Source organism: Ranitomeya variabilis, chromosome 2 (genome assembly GCF_051348905.1).
Source record: "Ranitomeya variabilis isolate aRanVar5 chromosome 2, aRanVar5.hap1, whole genome shotgun sequence".
Taxonomy (NCBI): domain Eukaryota; kingdom Metazoa; phylum Chordata; class Amphibia; order Anura; family Dendrobatidae; genus Ranitomeya; species Ranitomeya variabilis.
This window is the reverse complement of record NC_135233.1, coordinates 590450725-590468342: the sequence shown is the minus strand read 5'-3', so window position 1 is coordinate 590468342 and position 17618 is coordinate 590450725. Positions and strand designations below refer to the sequence as shown.

The following is a 17618-nucleotide window of genomic DNA, read 5'->3' as shown; positions in this document are numbered from 1 at the left end:
TCACAACTCGATTAGATGATGTTCTGCTAATCTTCCGTTCCTCCCTGATGTTACGGTTAGGACGGCACCCGTATGACGGGTAGGCTCGGAGCTCTTCCGGGACCCTAGAGTCGCCCCTCTCCACAAGTTGCCCCCTATGTCTTCTTAGGTGATTTAGGTGAGACAGCCCGCCTATGACTGACTGTCCTGCCGTTGGTTTGAAGTATTGCTTGAAGCTAGATTTATAAATACTTCCTCGGCGTTCCGGCCGCCGGTTATGCACCTCAGTAGAATGTTGCCTCGGTCTCACAGCACGACTCCTACTGGTATTCTCCTTGTTGCTTTGATCTCGTTTCTCACTCAGCACAATCTATCTCGCTTCTAATCCTTCCTTGGGCACCGCCGCTATGCTGAGCAGGCACGGTCCCGTGGCGTTCTCTCAAGTTGCCAGGCCTCTGTCAGGATCCCACCCCTGACAGGGACCCTACCGAATCTTCCCCCACAACACCCTCTGCCACAAGGTGTTGCCTGGTTCCAACCCAGTCAGCTTTCTTTCTAACTTCCTGCCTGACCCCCAGTTTTACCAGTATGTGAGGAGTGGCCTAATGAATAGAACCCTTAGCTCCCCCTGGAGGCCCGACTGTGAAATGTATTGGTGTCTGTGATACCTGGTCAGATGAACTCCTTCAGTGCCATCAGACGTACCATAGCTCCCCCTAGTGGCGGAGCCCAGTACTGCAACGACCAGGACTCTGGGGTGTTGCACATTTGTTTTGAGGCTGTCAAAAATTACAGATTTTGTAATGGAAACTACTTCAGAAAATGCACCATCTTTAGGGAGTGTTTGGAAGAACTTTTAATTTCTTGGAGCATTTTTGAATTTTTTTTACACGTTTTAGAATTTTATCTTACTCTGTTTTATTGCAGCCTTTTAATCGGATGGTGCCTTGTTTGAAGCAGATTTAATTAGGGTCTACTTCAAAGAATGAACATGCATTTTCTTTTCTCCCACCGGGTGTTTTTCAAAATCTGAAACTGAAAGAAAATTAACAAACTGAACATATGAACAAAAAGTAGTTTTTCAATAGAAAGGAATAAGAAGAATTTTCTGAGTTATTTTTCATGATCACTTCCACTCGGCTCTATTGTCTGGGTGTGACCGCTGATGTCATGCTGATTGACAGCCGGCTCCCCACTGCCTAACTGCGGGGAGCCAGCTTTCAATCAACATGACTTTGCCAGTCTCGTCCCATTGATAGAGAAGTCTAGAAGAAGAGGTGCTCTGTTGACTTGGGACAGCTAAATCGTGGACAGGAGTAGCCAGTGACCTCTTTTTGCTGGCAATGGGTAGAACAGGCAGATAGTTAGGTAGGGATTAATAAATAATGTCACTTACCCCATGCCCAGGGCATTGCAGTAGCTTAGGTATCCACATAGTTATGACCACTAACAACTAACTGTCACTATATGAGTGGTCATAACCATGGATACCTAAGCTGCTGCAGTGTCCTGTACATGGAGTAAGCGACATAGCTAATTAGAAGAACTATACTACATTTCTAATTGGAGGTATTTGCTAATATTATTACACCTACTTTATATTGGGATAGGATCTAGGAGATGGGAATACCCCTTTAAATAGTCTCTTTGCCTTTTAATATTCACTTTTGCTGAGTAGCACAGTCTTGTTTGATAGCAGTTTCACCCCTCAATGTATGGCCAAGCAAATACATTAACATGCACATATGACAAGTGTTCATCCTCTTGTCTAGTGCTCAAGTCGAAAGGTTTCATACAAAACCAACTATTTTTCCAGAATAGTCTGAACCTGAATTTACAGCTCTGGAGACTTCAGAGCTGAAATCTCTCAGCATTGCTTGCTGAAGTGCAGACTTTATAATTATTTCCTGGAGAAAATAAATGATGAATTTCATAAGATCTGGGCTGGAGATCTGTCACTTCACACAATGATCAGCAGAATTGTGAATGCAGCTCCGGAGTAATCGAGGTCAGAGGAGACAAATAATGTAATGTATTCATACAGTAAACTCATTTTATATATTATATAAACAATAAAAGTTTGCTGAAAAGTGTAAGAGTATGGCTTCTCTAGCAAAATAATATTCCCGTCAACTCAGGACATGAAAGGTAACGACAGTTATTAGTCTAAATACCAATATTGTTTGTACCTAATGCAATTATTCCTTAATGAGGCTTCCTTCGAGACTCTTATTAGTAACCCCCTTTGGTCTTTACAGGAAAAACATGGTTTAATTACTCACTTTCCATCATTTAAACTAATTTTTTTTATATCCACAGCAAATATTGGCCATTCAACAAGCGTCCCCGTGACAATTAAAATTTTGGATACAAATGACAATGCTCCAGAATTTCCTAAGCCGTATGAAGCTTCTGTATGTGAAAATGCACAAGCAAACAAGGTAATTTCCGATGGCTCCGGAGCCTTAAAATATTGGTTCAATGGTAAATAACCTTAAAGAAGCACTCCTCCTCCTCTTCCTCCTCCTCTTCCTCCTCTTCCTCCTCTTCGTCCTCCCCCTCCTCTTCCTCCTCCTCTTCCTCCTCCTTCATCATCCTGCAATTATCATTTTATACAACACTGTGAACTTACAATTGCCCATTTGCCTTTCTACCCAGATAATTCTCATTTACTCTGCTGTATGTGGAAGCAAGAATTCACTTTTCTATTAAATAAGTCTATGACATCATGTGATTGAAAACTGGTTAGCTGAATCCTTCTTAGCTCTATGTAGGCACAGGAAGTCTGTTTTCCCTGCATGATTAATCATTGGAACTACAATTCTTCATCAATGCAAAGTCCCTGGCAGAAGGGGAGGGGGAGCAGCTGTGTCAGGAGTTGGAGAGGGGAGTTGACTCATGCAGAGAAAAGAGAATTCTTGTTTCTACATAGAGCACAGAAAAGAGACGAATTAACTGGGTAGAAAGGAAAAATGAGCAATTGTAAGTACATGGTGCTGTATACTATGACTGTAATATATTAAGAGGATACAAACTTGGATGGAAGTGCTTCTTTAAAGGGCTTGACAATTTTATTTTAAGTTTCTCTCTACAGAAAATCATTGATAGGAGGTCCACTGGGGTCATAGGAGGTCCACTGGGATCAAAGGAGGTCCACTGGGATCATAGGAGGTCCACTGGGATCATAGGAGGTCCACTGGGATAATAGGAGTTCCACTGGGATCATAGGAGGTCCACTGGGATCATAGGAGGTCCACTGGGATCATAGGAGGTCCACTGGGATTGCAGGAGGTCCACTGGTAGGAAACTTAGTGAATAGCTGTAATCTGTAGAGGAACTTGGCATCAAGTGTTCAGTTATCCTGCAGTGCCTCTGCAGGGAAAATAAAGAATTATACCTTGCCCCATTAAATTCTGTCTAGCTTATGATGATGGACTAATGGGCCAAGTCCTCCAAAGTGAGAGACAAATTTTGTAAACCCTGATCACTTTGGATGATGAAGGGGGGTCCTAAATGGACCTTCAATGACTAAAGGGATAAATGAAGGTCCTTGAATAATAGCAAGTGAATCCATAGTCAGCAATTAGAGATGGGTGAATTGATTCAGCCACATCAGCATTCCATGGCTATTGGATGGGAGCTTTGGGAGCCATGTTTACCTGCATCCCCAGGTCCTCTATCGATTAGCCTGACCATGACAAGTTCATTATTGCAGCATGACACACTCACAATGTCATGCCAGGCCGGCTAATCAAAACAGGAACCTAGGATGCCAAGAAGATAGGCGGCAATTTTCAGGGCTTTCATTTATTGTCCACCCAGTAAATTGGTCCTGTGATGTCTCACAGATAATAAACCACAATACAAACTGCAATTATTATTAAACAGATTAAATAGAGATCTTAGACCTAAGAGGGGCTGGTGTACTTATTATGAAAATCCATATAACAATGACTGTATAATTTTTTGTGAAAGTTTCCCTGTCTAAGCATTTTATGAGTCCAGCTCTAGATGCTCCTTTTAGTTTGAAGATTTTACGGACATCCTATTATGGATTTTCACTGGAAGTACACCCGTCCCAACAGGTTTGAAAGATCTATTCAATGATATATGCATTTTGTATTGTGAAATATGGTGGCATATCTGCTTTAAAAGGTTGTCAGATAGTATTGATTTTTAACAAGGTCAGCGCATTCTATCGATCTTGCTATGTGACCTCCAAACTGTTTCAGACGATGATTGTGTTGAACTTTGTGATCCGTCTGCTCATCTGACTTTGTTAGTAATGATCATGGGTATACACGGAAACGCTCGAGTATTCCAAGAATCGGAGTAATTAGAAAGAGCAGAGTTTAGCTTGAAGGGATTGTAAAAGATTAGAAAAACGTTGTCTTAAAAACACCCGTCAAAGTCATATGTGAAATATTATATATCTGGATCGGCTCTTGTACAATCCCTTTAAGAAGAATAGGTGGATAATACCATTAATAAGGTATGCGATGTGTAAAGAGATGCAAAGCTTTTATGTATTGTTGAGAGATCTGAAAACATTTAAATTTTCTTCCCACACAGAAATTTTTCACAGTAACAGCGGTAGATAAAGATGACACCGCGAATGGCCACCGGTTCTTTTTCAGTTTTCCAAAAGAAATTATGCATCAGCATGCAAATTTTACCATAAGAGACCAGAAAGGTTTGTCCAAGAAAATTCTCTCTGTGTTTGTCTTTATCAGGCTTTGTGGTTGCTTTTTGGATAGAGCAGTGCTTACCTCTCCCTCTCCAAAAAAAAAAATATATTGGCAAAAAACTGTTTCCCAATTATGATCAAAACAAATTTTGCTCTCTAGACTATATTGGTCCTTAAGGGGTTGACAGGCATTAGAAAAAAAAAGTGCAGATTTTATTGAGGAACAGCACCACTTTTGCCAATGGACTGTACCTAGTATTATATCTCGGCCATTTTCAAGTGAATTGTGATGCTGGCTAGTCATTTCCCATGGTCAAGCCATGAGACTGGGGAATGAAGAAGTCTGGGGTCAAATATAAGGAGTTTGCTTCAAAGGGCAAGCAAACAAATAGTCAAATAGCAAAGTCCGAGAGCAGGCAACAAAGACCAGAGGACATCAAAAGCAAAGGAGGCAAGTCAAATGAATAGTCAAATGACAAAGTCTAAGGTCAGGAAAGAAAGATCAGAGTGTGTCAAAGGCAAATGGGTAAGACAAACGAACAGTCAAATGACAAAGTCCAAGATCAGGCAATAAAGATCAGAACACAAGGAACACACAGCACCAAGCAAAGGCTACGACTGGCAATTGTCTGATCATTGTCAACAGGCCAAATAGCCAGACCATCACCCAGAAAGGGTGACACCTAAAGACAACTCAGCAGGCACGGATTGATTTAGCTGTTGGACAATATTTAATTTGCATGAGGGTAAGGCTATGTGCACACGTTCGGGATTTTTCTCGTTTTTTTGGCTATTTTCCACGGAAAAGACGCTTAAAAAACGCTTACATAAGCATCCCATCATTTTGAATGCATTCTGCAATTTTTGTGCACATGATGTGTTTTTTTCCCGCAAAAAAAACTCATCGCGGTAAAAAACGTAGCATGTTCATTAATTTTGCAGATTTTTCGCATTTTTGCCGCTATTTAATGCATTGGGAAGCTCCGGAAAAAAATTCAAAAAATGCAAGAAAAACCGTGAAAAAAACGCAGGCGGATTTCCTGCAGAAAAAGTCCGGTTTTGTTCAGGAAAATTCAGCAGAAAATCCTGACGTGTGCACATAGCCTAAGACTGGATTACCCCCTTTCCGCTTTCCCCTGCCCTAGATTGAGCGGCCAAGCTATCCCATTCATAAAACTAACAGTCCAGCACACCCCTGAAATCTATAGGGCCACTCAGCTGTCACTCACTGCGTTCTTAAGAAAGTGAGTGCCGGAATCGTGACATGAATGAAGCCAAGTTGCCATACTAGACGTTTCCCATTGACTAGAATATCTCCGTCACTTTTTTCTAATATAACCCCTTTAAATAAAGCCTTTGATAGCATAGAATGGCATTACCTGTGGTCGGTGCTGGGTCGTTGTGGGTTTGAGCCAGTTTTTATCTCATGGGTGAAATTACTGTACTCCTCTCCGGTGGCTAAGATTAGAGTGAACAATACACTGTCAGAAAGTTTTCAATTGTTTAGAGGTACGAGACAGGGATGTCCGTTGTCCCCATTGCTCTTTGGCCTGGCGGTGGAGCCATTAGCTGCTGCAATTAGAAGGTCGCAGGAAGTGAGGGCATTTGTGTATGGGAAAATGGAGGAGAAAGTTGCTCTATATGCCGACGACATCCTGCTTTTCCTGGAGGGTCCTGGGGAGCCTTTAAGAAATACAGTGTCATTAATTGAAGGCTTTGGGCAAATATCGGGGCTAATTATTAATTGGGATAAATTGTGTGTTTTGCAGGTAGACAGAGAATATGATTGTACAGGGGAGGTGGAGGAATGCACCAACTTAAGGGTGGTTCAAAAATTTTAGTATGTGGGAATTCACATAGCTCTCCCACTGACAAGATTTGAGGAGCTTAATCTAGAGCCATTATGGTTGCAATGCCGCAGTTATTGTACGTTTTGCATAACTTTCCTGTTTGGCTCCCATTGATCAGATTCCGCAGGATAAAATCACTATTCGGTGAGTTAGTGTGGGGTAGGAAGAGTCCGAGAATTAAACAAGAAATATTGCAGAGGCCAAAAGATGAAGGAGGGCTTGCCCTTCCTAACCCCTGGATATATTTTTTGTCTGCGAAGTGCCAACATCTCCGGGGATGGGGGGAAAGGTCTGTGAAGGGACAGGCTCATAGTCTGGAGTACATAATTGAGACTTGGCCTTTGAGTAGGGGTCTAGAAGTGGGACTTTTCAAGAAATTGGGGTCTAAATAACCTTACCATAAATTTAATTCACAAGTTATGGCAGACAATCAAACGAATTAGGGGGGTAGTGCGATTCACAGAGTTTTCACCTATTTGGGATAATATATATTTTCAGGAGTTTAACAATATAAAGGGAATGGGCGAGTGGAAGGAAAGGGGCATTGGGCTGATAGGTCAGTTGATTTGCAGAGGGGATCTCAAGTCATATGAAATGTTGCAGGAAGAATTTTGGCTCCCAAGGCTAAATATTGTTCAATATAGACGGGTTCATCATGCATTCCAGGCGCAAAGAAGAAGAGGGCCTATAGTGATACAGACAGATCTCACGTTGGATTTTATACTTAAGAATAGTGAAACAAAGGGGGCAATATCAGAAGTATAGGGAGATCTATTACACACCTTTCTTGTAGATCACCCTATTACGGCCAGAAGGAAGTGGGAGGCTGACTTGGGTGTGATAGAGGATGATAGGTGGGAGTCTGTTTTAGAGTATGTACCCAAGATATCTATGAGTGAACCAGGGAGATTGTCACAATTATATGTGATAAATAGGGTCTATAGGACACGTGACATGCTATTAAAAGCTGGGTTGAGATCCAATTCTGAGTGCCCTAGATGCTCACAATCTCAGGCGGGTATACTACATATGCTCTGGCATTGCCCCAGACTGTCTTCCTACTGGATTGTTGTGCTGAACCGAATTGAAGTGATATATGGGTGCAAAGTTCCTAGAGACCCGTTGATATGCATACTAGGGTATGTGGAGGAAATACTAGCTGACTACACGACTAAAATTGCAATTGCACGACTATTGTTTATTGCGAGGAAACTGATTGCAAGGTATTGGATCAGAGAGGAACCTCCATCCAGACGAGATTTCATCACTCAAGCAAACCATATAATCCAGCTTGAGAAAAGTACCGTATATACTCGAGTATAAGCCAACCCCCTAATTTTGCCACAAAAAACTGGGAAAACGTAATGACTCGAGTATAAGCCTAGGGTGGGAAATGCAGCAGCTACCGGTGAATGTCAAAAATAAAAATAGATACCAATAAAAGTTAAATGAATTGAGACTTCAGTAGTTTAAGTGTTTTTGAATATCCATATTGAATCAGGAGCCCCATATAATGCTCCATACAGTTTATGATGGGCCCCATAAGATGCTCCATATTAAAATATGCCCCATATAATGCTGCACAAATGCTGATTATGGCCCCATAAGATTCTCCATAGACACATTTACCCTTATAATGCTGCACACATGTGGATTATGGCCCCATAAGATGCTCCATAGAGATATTTGCCCAATATAATGCTACACATGGCCCCATAAAATACGAAAGAAAAAAGGAGCACAAAAAGACCTAAATAAAATCCCAATAATAATTTATTCAAAAATACAGGTAGACATTACAAAATAGCCAAAGGGAAATCACAAATAGACAAAGTGGAATAAATGACTCAACAGATATAAAACCCAGGAACAGCATATATTAAAGTGGATGGGTGGACATAGAATGACAGTCCCACAATCAATGAAACCCCCTGTCTCATTAGATAACAATGCCACTGATAGAAGGTGTCAAAGTACTAAATATGATAAATAGGTGCAGCTTCTAAAATAGTATATCAATAAAAATAGTATCCAAATAATAAGTGCTGCTAATCATATTTAGGGAGCTATGGAATAGCCAAATCAGTAACAATAGTACTTAACCAATAATTAGGTGTATATCACTTTAGGATAATATCACATTGTCAAAAAAATATCCTTACCCATGGTCTCCACTGCTATCGCCTGAGTAATGCAGCCCCAAAGCGCGTTTCGCCTGGGCTTCCCCCCGATACTGCACATGGCCCCATAAGATGCTCCATATAGCTATTTGCCCCATATAATGCTGCACATGGCCCCATACACATGGCCCCATACAGATATTTGCCCTATATAATGCTGCGTATAGCCCCATAAGATGCTCCATACAGATATCTGCCCCATATAATGCTGCACAAATGCTGATTATGGCCCCATAAGATGCTCCATACAGATATTTGCCACATATAATACTGCACATGGCCCCATACACATGGCCCCATACAGATATTTGCCCCATATAATGCTGCGCATAGCCCCATAAGATGCTCCATACAGATATCTGCCCCATATAATGCTGCACAAATGCTGATTATGGCCCCATAAGATGCTCCATACAGCTATTTGCCCCATATAATGCTGCACATGGCCCCATACAGATATTTGCCACATATAATGCTGCACATAGCCCCATAAGATGCTCCATACAGATATTTGCCCCATATAATGCTGCACATGGCCCCATACAGATATTTGCCCCATATAATGCTGCACATAGCCCCATAAGATGCTCCATACAGATATTTGCCCCATATAATGCTGCACATGGCCCCATACAGATATTTGCCCCATATAATAATGCACATGGCCCCATTAGATGCTCCATACAGATATAATTGCCCCATATAATGCTGCACATGACCCCATAGGATGCTTCATGTTATGGACCTGGTGGTTAGGTGCACCAGGAATGACCTGATAGTTAAACACGGAATCAGGACGATCTCTAGGGAATTGGGAACTCTGCTGACCGCAAACCCTACTCCTATCAACACAACTAGAAACAGCCGTTGAGTGTGCCTGACTCTGCCTAGATGCCTCTTCACAGCCTAAGAGCTAACTACCCCTAAAGAAAGGAAACAAAGCCTTACTTGCCTCAGAGAAATTTCCCCAAAGGTAAAAGCAGCCCCCCCACAAGTATTGACTGTGAGATAAGAGGAAATAACAAACACAGGATGAAATAGGTTTTAGCAAAGAGATGCCAGTCTAACTAAACAGATTGAGGATAGAAAAGGGATCTTTGCGGTCAACACAAAAAGCTACAAAAACCACGCAGAGTGTGCAAAAAATACCCCCGCACCGACTCACGATGCGGTGGAGCCATTCTGCCCCCCCAGAGCTTCCAGCTAGCCAGGTAGTTTCATGATAGCAAGCTGGACAAGAACTTAGCAAGAAAAACCATATGTAACAAATGAACAAGCAGGAACTTAGCTTGTGCTGGAGTAGACAGGTCCTCAGAAAAATCCAGGAGAGATCTGAACCAGTACTAGAACATTGTCAGCTGGCATGGAGTAACGATCTGAGTGGAGTTAAATAGAGAATCAGCCTAGCCCCAAACGAGGGCAGCTGGAGAAGGAATCTCAGAACCAGCAGCTCCACTCACAGCCACCAGAGCAAGTCCACGGACAGAACTCACCGAAGTACCATTCATGACCACAGGAGGGAGTTCGAGAACGGAATTCACAACAGCTTCATACAGATAATTGCCCCATATAATGCTTCACATGGCCCCATAAGATGCTCCATACAGATCTTGCCCCATATAATGCTGCACATGGCCCCATAAGATGCACCATACAGACATTTGCCCCATATGCTGTTGCTGCGGATAAAAAAAAAATAAAAAATCACATACTCACCTCTCAAGACCCCGGCACTTGTTATATTCACCTGCTCCCCGTTCCACCGCCGACTGCCGCTGTGTCTTCCCGTCCTCTGCACTGATGTTCAGGCAGAGGGCGGCGCGCACTAATCGTGTCATCGCGCCCTCTGACCTGAGCATCACTGCAGAGGACGCGGAAGACGCAGCAGCGCCGACGGTGGAATGGGGTGCAGATGAATATCACGCTGAGTTATACTCACCTGCTCCTAGCGTGGTCCCTGCACATCTTTTCCCCGGCGCCGGCAGCTTCTTCCTGTAGTGAGCAGTCACATAGTACCGCTCATTACAGTAATATGCTGCTCCACCCCTATGGGAGTGGAATCGGGTCCATATTCATTACTGTAATGAGCGGTACTATGTGACCGCTCACTACAGGAAGAAGCTGCCGGCGCCTGGGGAACCAGGGGCCGGGCCAGGAGCAGGTGAGTATTATTACACAGCTCTGCTCCTCCTCCCCTACCGACCCCTGGGTATGACTCAAGTATAAGCCGAGAGGGTTACTTTCAGCCCAAAAAATTGGGCTGAAAATCTCGGCTTGTACTCGAGTATATACGGTATATACACTAAGAGAAACAGGTTGGGATTTTTTCAGAAATTGTGGCAGCCATGACTGGATGGGAATAGTTAATGGTTATTTGAATATAATACTAGACTGTACAACATATAAGAATTAGTAACTCTGTTTTCTTTCAGTTAATACGGACAGATTACTGTATGCCCTGGATTTGGTCTCCGGGAGGGGGGAGGGGAGGGTTATTTCTTTTGTTAAACCAAAATGAACATTGTCATATGAGCGGTTGTCAATTTTGATATGTTTAATAAAAATGTATCTGATTAACCCCTTTAAAAGATGACTACAACTTTTACTAATGTCACCTTTAAGAAAAGATTTGTCCATTGCGGCTGACACCAACTTACAACTCATACTAGTCATTCATGGTTCCCTCTGATCAGACACTTGACTCTACAGTCATCCCTTTAGGACTTGACACTTTACTATATAATTCACTATGAAATTCTCTCTAATCAAACTGGATTATCCAAAGATATACATGTATCATGGTAAATAGGCATATGATATATTTTCCTTTTCTAGTGATTTGGTGATACAAATAGCAAGAAAATTAAAGTGGATCCATTTTTCTTCAATCTCAGGTCATCATGTAATAGAGAAATGAATTCTGATCTTAGAAATACATAGTTTTCTGTGGTTTAATTTAGTATTTTTATGTAAAAAGGTATTAAAAGACCATCCAGAATTTTGAGAGTAAGCTTGAGTCCTTCTGTCTCCACCCACAAAGGCTGATTGGTGAGCTTGCTCTGTAAACACCAATCAGACAGTGTGGCGGGGCAACAGGACATGCTTAGTCTATCTGTTTAGACAGCTTTTTACATAAAAATACTGATTAGAACCATAGAAAATTCTATATTCCCGAACTCGGCATCTTGCCCTCTTTCTTGTGCCACCCTCAGATGGGAGGTTTTGGAATAGCTCTGCGCTAAAGTCATGTATAAGTGGGGGAAGACATCGATTTATGTCAATAATGGCCATAACTACTATATAGTGTAGGACATTTTTATTCATATACATGAATGCTGACAATCGATAGGTGAATAAGGGTAAATAAATGTGTTGGTTTTCCGTATTCTTGTCTTTAAGTATCAGCCAGGTTTAGTTTGAGATTAGGAAGCTTTTTGCAGGCAAATTACGGTTTGAAAAATGGCATCATAAACAGTGCAGACAAGTATAAAATCTATGATATGTGAGTCCATTATTGACCTTTAAAGTGAATATATTTCCCTAATTTCCCTTTAATAGAGTTCTTTTTACCGTGTTCAAGAAGTAATTACATGATGCAGTAACCAAAGAAAGAGGCAATAACAGCCCGCGTCCTCTTTTAGTGGCCTCTTACGGTAGTAAGTTTAACATCACAAACCGTAGTTTGCATACTAAAATACACGGGATAATTGGAAATATTGTGCCGTGTTTCATTCTCTACCGCCATACCTATCGCCATGTAAATAAACACCGCATCTTCAGACATATTTTACTTTTCAAATTGATTTTTTCCTTTTTCCACCAAGTCTCTTTTGTGCAGCACTTTCCATTATTTAGACGTACATCAATAGACCTTTTATAGATAGCTGAATTCATATTTGAGAAAATAACATACTATCAAAATGTATGAGATTAAACAAAGCCGGGCCGCCGGTGCTCCTGCCTTATATAAATTATATTGATGGCAATAAGAAAAAGTTGTACGTGATAGATTGTACTTTTGTAGTTGAAAGAAAGAGAGCAGAAGTGATTTGACAGACTCTCAGGAGCTGTATCACTAAGTTTTCTATATATTGTTTTTATTAATATTGCGTTATACAATTTGAAACTGTATATAAAAGATAAACAGACAACTATATACTATTAGGATACATAGATGATAATAGATAGATACAGTAGATAGGTATATGTATAGAGAGATAACAGATAGATAATAGGTAGATGTATAGATACATAATAGATAGATAACAGATGATATATAACAGATAGATGATAGATAATAGATACATGTGTATATATATATATATATATATATATATATATATATATATATATATATTCATCTGTGTTTCAGGATGAATCTTATGCATGCTAGTTGAGCCTTTGCCACCCCGGCCGGGCTGCTGCTATAACGGAACTGGGTCACGGCGATTCTGAGTGCTGGTCGAGTCCGACCGGGGCGTGTGCCAGTCTTTGTCAATTGTGGGGTTAATAATAAAAAGAAAAGGTTCGTGATGCCAGTTGGGATGTTTGACCTGGTATGGCCGGGCACCGATAAGGGTCCCTGGGAGTTAGGTGGTGATGGACAGTGTCAGATGATTAACCCCTTCCCAACTAGGGCTGGCTCCAAAGGAAGTTTGAGCAGGAATGGTGCAGCAGAGAATAATCAGCGTTAGACAGGGTAATGATCAGATTATACCTTTTACTGAAGTTCCAGAAGTATCCATAAAAATTCCCATACAGCATTTTGGTCTGGCCTGAGAGGTGAGAGTTCAGTTTCTCTGCTGTGACGTAGTCTAGTCTTCCTCTACTGCTAATTATACCTCTGGTAAACAATTCCTTGGACCCCCAGGGGTCCAAGGTAAACGGTTACTTGATCAGTGATCCCTTCCGGCGAGCGGGCAGCTTGAATCCTGTGGCAAACACTCTCTTGCAGCAGTGTCCCGGATTCTATGTGCTACTGAGCTCCTTGGCAAAAGCACACTACTGCTCGTTATGTGAAAACCCGAGGAGTCTTTCAGTTTAGCACGGACTCTGGAAGTCTCTGTGCTCTAGGGACTGATACCCTGCTTTGTGCAGCTTGTCCTGGCAGGGAGAGCATGCTCCTCTCCTCTGCCTGCGGACCTTCATGTTCCTACCTCTTCCTACATCTTCAATGCTCTGCATATTGCAACCTCTCAGAAGCACCTCCTCCCCCCTGAGGGATCGTGCACGCTTTCTGGTTCAGGCAAAAGTGCACAATCTTCCATTTAATTATTGGGTAAAATGTGTGGATGCAGTTTTTCCCAGCAGAGTAACCAGCCCCCACCATAGCAATACATATATAAGTATACGACACATGCAGACATTTTGTGGTGCTACAGACACGGGCGCTACAAGTACATGACACAATCTTTAGTATTGGTGATTATACAGCCAATGCACTTTGATATATTTCACTTTATGCCAATTTTGGAATTAGGAGATTTCTATATGTGATTGTCTCCTGTTTTTTTGCTTTGTTCAGATAACACAGCGGACATTTACACAGGGCCAGCATCCTTCAGTCGTCAGAAACAAAAGATGCATTTACTACCTATTGTAATCAAGGATGGTGGAGTCCCTCAGATGAGCAGCACAAATACCCTCACCGTTCGCATATGTAGCTGTAGTAGTGACGAAACCATCCTCTCCTGCAATGAAGAACCGCTCTCTCTCAATGCAGGGCTCAGCACGGGGGCACTGATTGCCATTCTTGCTTGCATCGTCATATTATTAGGTAAGTAAAAGCTCGGTCATATTTAGAGATGAGAGAATCTTTTGAAATCTGCCAAGTTTAATTATGAAATTTATAGCGAATCGATGCTCCGTGAAGTCCAGGTACTCCAATTGTTCTGTTTTCACTATCCAGTTTTACCACAAAATAGCTGCTGCATTCCCTGCCTCTGCTTTTATACTATTTTTCACCATTTCCAAGATCCCCTTTCCAATCATCACTGTTTGTCAGGGGTAATTTTCAGTAGGACATTAATAGGACAGGATGTACAGATGCACTCTGCCTTACTTTTCTTTTTGACTCTACTTGAGCGTTGAAAATAAAACAACAAAAAAACATGATTTTACGATATTCTACCTGGAGGTTGTTGTAATATACAGTGCAATCTGTTGGGAGTTTTTCTAGCTTGTCATTACAATATATTGAGTTTGGTGAAAAATTGAAGTCCTTTAGGAAATTCAGAAAAAGGTAAGATTAGGCATATCTGTATGTAAAAATGTCTCTAAGCAAAACTTTATATAGAGCTAGAAAAAGCCTTTAATCCTATGGAATAGATATTTGAAAAGGATATCACAACCTAATTTAAAGGGAACATAACAGCAAATTTATGTTGCCCGAACTACAAGCAGCATGATTCAGGCACCTGCAAATTATTGCAGCTGTGTATATTTTATTCTGAAATGCTGCAGAAATCAAAGCAGTACCCGCTTCCCAAGACTAACAGGTCTCTCCTTATAAACACTACATATATTGAGACACCTGTCAGTTTACGGGAACAAGGTAATAGGAACGTACATGAAAATATACACAGCTGCAATATTGTATGCATAAATGTCTACGGGGGATCTACTGCCTATTGATATGTCTCTCTTTTCATATAAAAATGTAGAGCATTAGCGTGATCAACTGTAGTGATGAACAAATCTCTCATAATTTTTGGGAACAGATTCCCACATGAGCTTTTCCAATTGCTGTTTATTATGCCCCGAGACTTCTCCAAACTCAAAATCATAATTACTGATGGGAGGGAAGAGGTTAAAAAAATTGAAAACACATTGCATTCACCAGCCAATACACCACCAATGCCATCACCACAGCTCTTCATTGTCCCCAGTCCTCCATGAGGGTCTTTGGGTCCTTCGACCCTGATATCTACATGGTCATGTGATGGACTAAATATTCCATTGATGTTAATGACATGCATCTTTCCCCACTTCACCTCATGGACTTAAACCCTAAGAAAACCTAACACTCACATGAAGGTCCAGGGATGGTGTGAAGCTTCTCAGGAGTACTGGAGACGAGCCATTTGATTTACGATGCTCTGCATTTACTTCTGTCCTCCATTACAGCTGGTCTTCATAGTTGCGCTTTGCATCACAATTATCTCACGACATTGCAGGGCATAGAGAGCAGCAGGGGCAATTAGGATGCTGGGCAAAGGGAGAGAATAACCCCATGATACAACATACCACCATGCGTTGGCACTCCAGTATAGCCTTCATCCCATGATTCTGCTGTGTGTTAGAGTCCTTGAGAAAACTAAGTTACTGACTCAGATTGCACACATATATCATATAAATGACATGCCTTCTTCTCTATCTACAGTTATTGTGGTGCTGTTCGTAGCTTTGAGAAGAGAAAAGAAGGAGCCCCTCATCGTCTTTGAAGAAGAAGACATTCGCGAAAACATAATTACTTATGATGATGAAGGTGGAGGAGAGGAGGACACTGAAGCCTTTGACATCGCAACTCTACAAAATCCTGATGGGATTAATGGGTTTATACCACGTAAAGATATAAAACCCGAGTACCAGTACTCTCCACGAGATCTTGGTTTAAGACAAGTTCCCAACAGTGTCGATGTGGACGATTTCATAAACACAAGGATACATGAAGCTGACAATGACCCGACAGCCCCGCCTTATGACTCCATTCAAATTTATGGGTACGAAGGGCGAGGTTCCGTAGCTGGGTCTCTCAGCTCTTTAGAGTCAGTCTCTACGGATTCAGATCTGGACTACGATTATCTACAAAACTGGGGACCTCGATTTAAGAAACTAGCAGACTTATATGGTTCCAAAGACACTTGCGAAGACGACTCTTAACGATAAAATACTAAACTTGGCCTTAAGAACTACGTAATGTTCTCAAAAAATCCAGAGAAAACATTAACAGGTATTTTTTTTAAAAGGAAAGAATAAATAAAAAATAAAAATATAAAAAAAGGCTTCTTCGACCTCTCATGGTTTACAGACGGAAATTCTTCCAAGGATCTTCGAAGTGGTGGTGAATACTGTGAAAACCCTACAACCTGTGTTCAAGTTATCGGTCACCTGGGACAAAACCACTTGTAAAGTGCAGTCGATATGGGAAAGTATAAAGGCAGGAAACACTTGATTCGAAGGGGAGATATTTTACAGTATGTAATGTAACCATCCTGACCTACGTCAACAAAAAGCTTCCACAATAAGAAAGAATAACAGTCTTGAGCTGTAACGTCGCCTTAAACTATGGACACTTTATATGTAGTGCATTTTTAAACTTGAAAAGAAAAAAAATATACAAAAAAACAATATAATATTCAGCCAGCTTCAACTCATATAATGTATGTACAGTAAAATGTACAATTATAATGTCTCTTGAGCATCAGACTTGTTACTGCTGATTCTTGTAAATCTTTTTTGCTTATAATCCCGTCTTAAAAACTAATACGTGCCAGAATCGCACCCCTATTTCTATGTCATTTTTAATGTATCTATTTGTACAATTTTAAAATTCTTATTTTAGTATACATACAAAATATCAGTATTCTGACATGTTACGGCATCACACTTATATTTTATGAACATCGTACTGTTGCTTTAATATGTGCTTCAATATAAGAAGCAAACTTTGAAATAAAATTGACTTTTTTTTATTTCTGTTTGTGATTTGTAGGTGTTTTCCACAGTTTTGTAGTATTGAGTTTCATTTTCCGTTTTTCATTTTGAGTTTCTTTTTACTTTATTTTTTATAAATTATTTTTTTTTAAAGGGGTTTGCATTATTTAAAAGTTAACATTAATAGGCCCAAGGTGGGTTGTTAAAAAAACAACCAAAAAAACGTAAGCCCCCTATATACATTAGATAGGAAAATAGAAAAAATTG

General features: G+C 40.9%; 1 protein-coding gene across 2 annotated transcripts in view; it reads left to right on the top strand.

Annotated features, from left to right (window-relative positions):
• Positions 1-17387, top strand: part of CDH11 (cadherin 11) — a 154116-nt gene extending 136729 nt beyond the window's left edge. For both annotated transcript variants that reach the window (XM_077288389.1, XM_077288388.1), the window contains exons 9-12: positions 2299-2420; positions 4552-4672; positions 14221-14472; positions 16078-17387. In XM_077288389.1, the coding sequence (XP_077144504.1) occupies positions 2299-2420; positions 4552-4672; positions 14221-14472; positions 16078-16577 (995 nt within the window). In that variant the 3' untranslated portion in view covers positions 16578-17387. The remainder of the gene's footprint in view (positions 1-2298; positions 2421-4551; positions 4673-14220; positions 14473-16077) is intronic.
• The last annotated feature ends 231 nt before the right edge of the window (positions 17388-17618 follow it).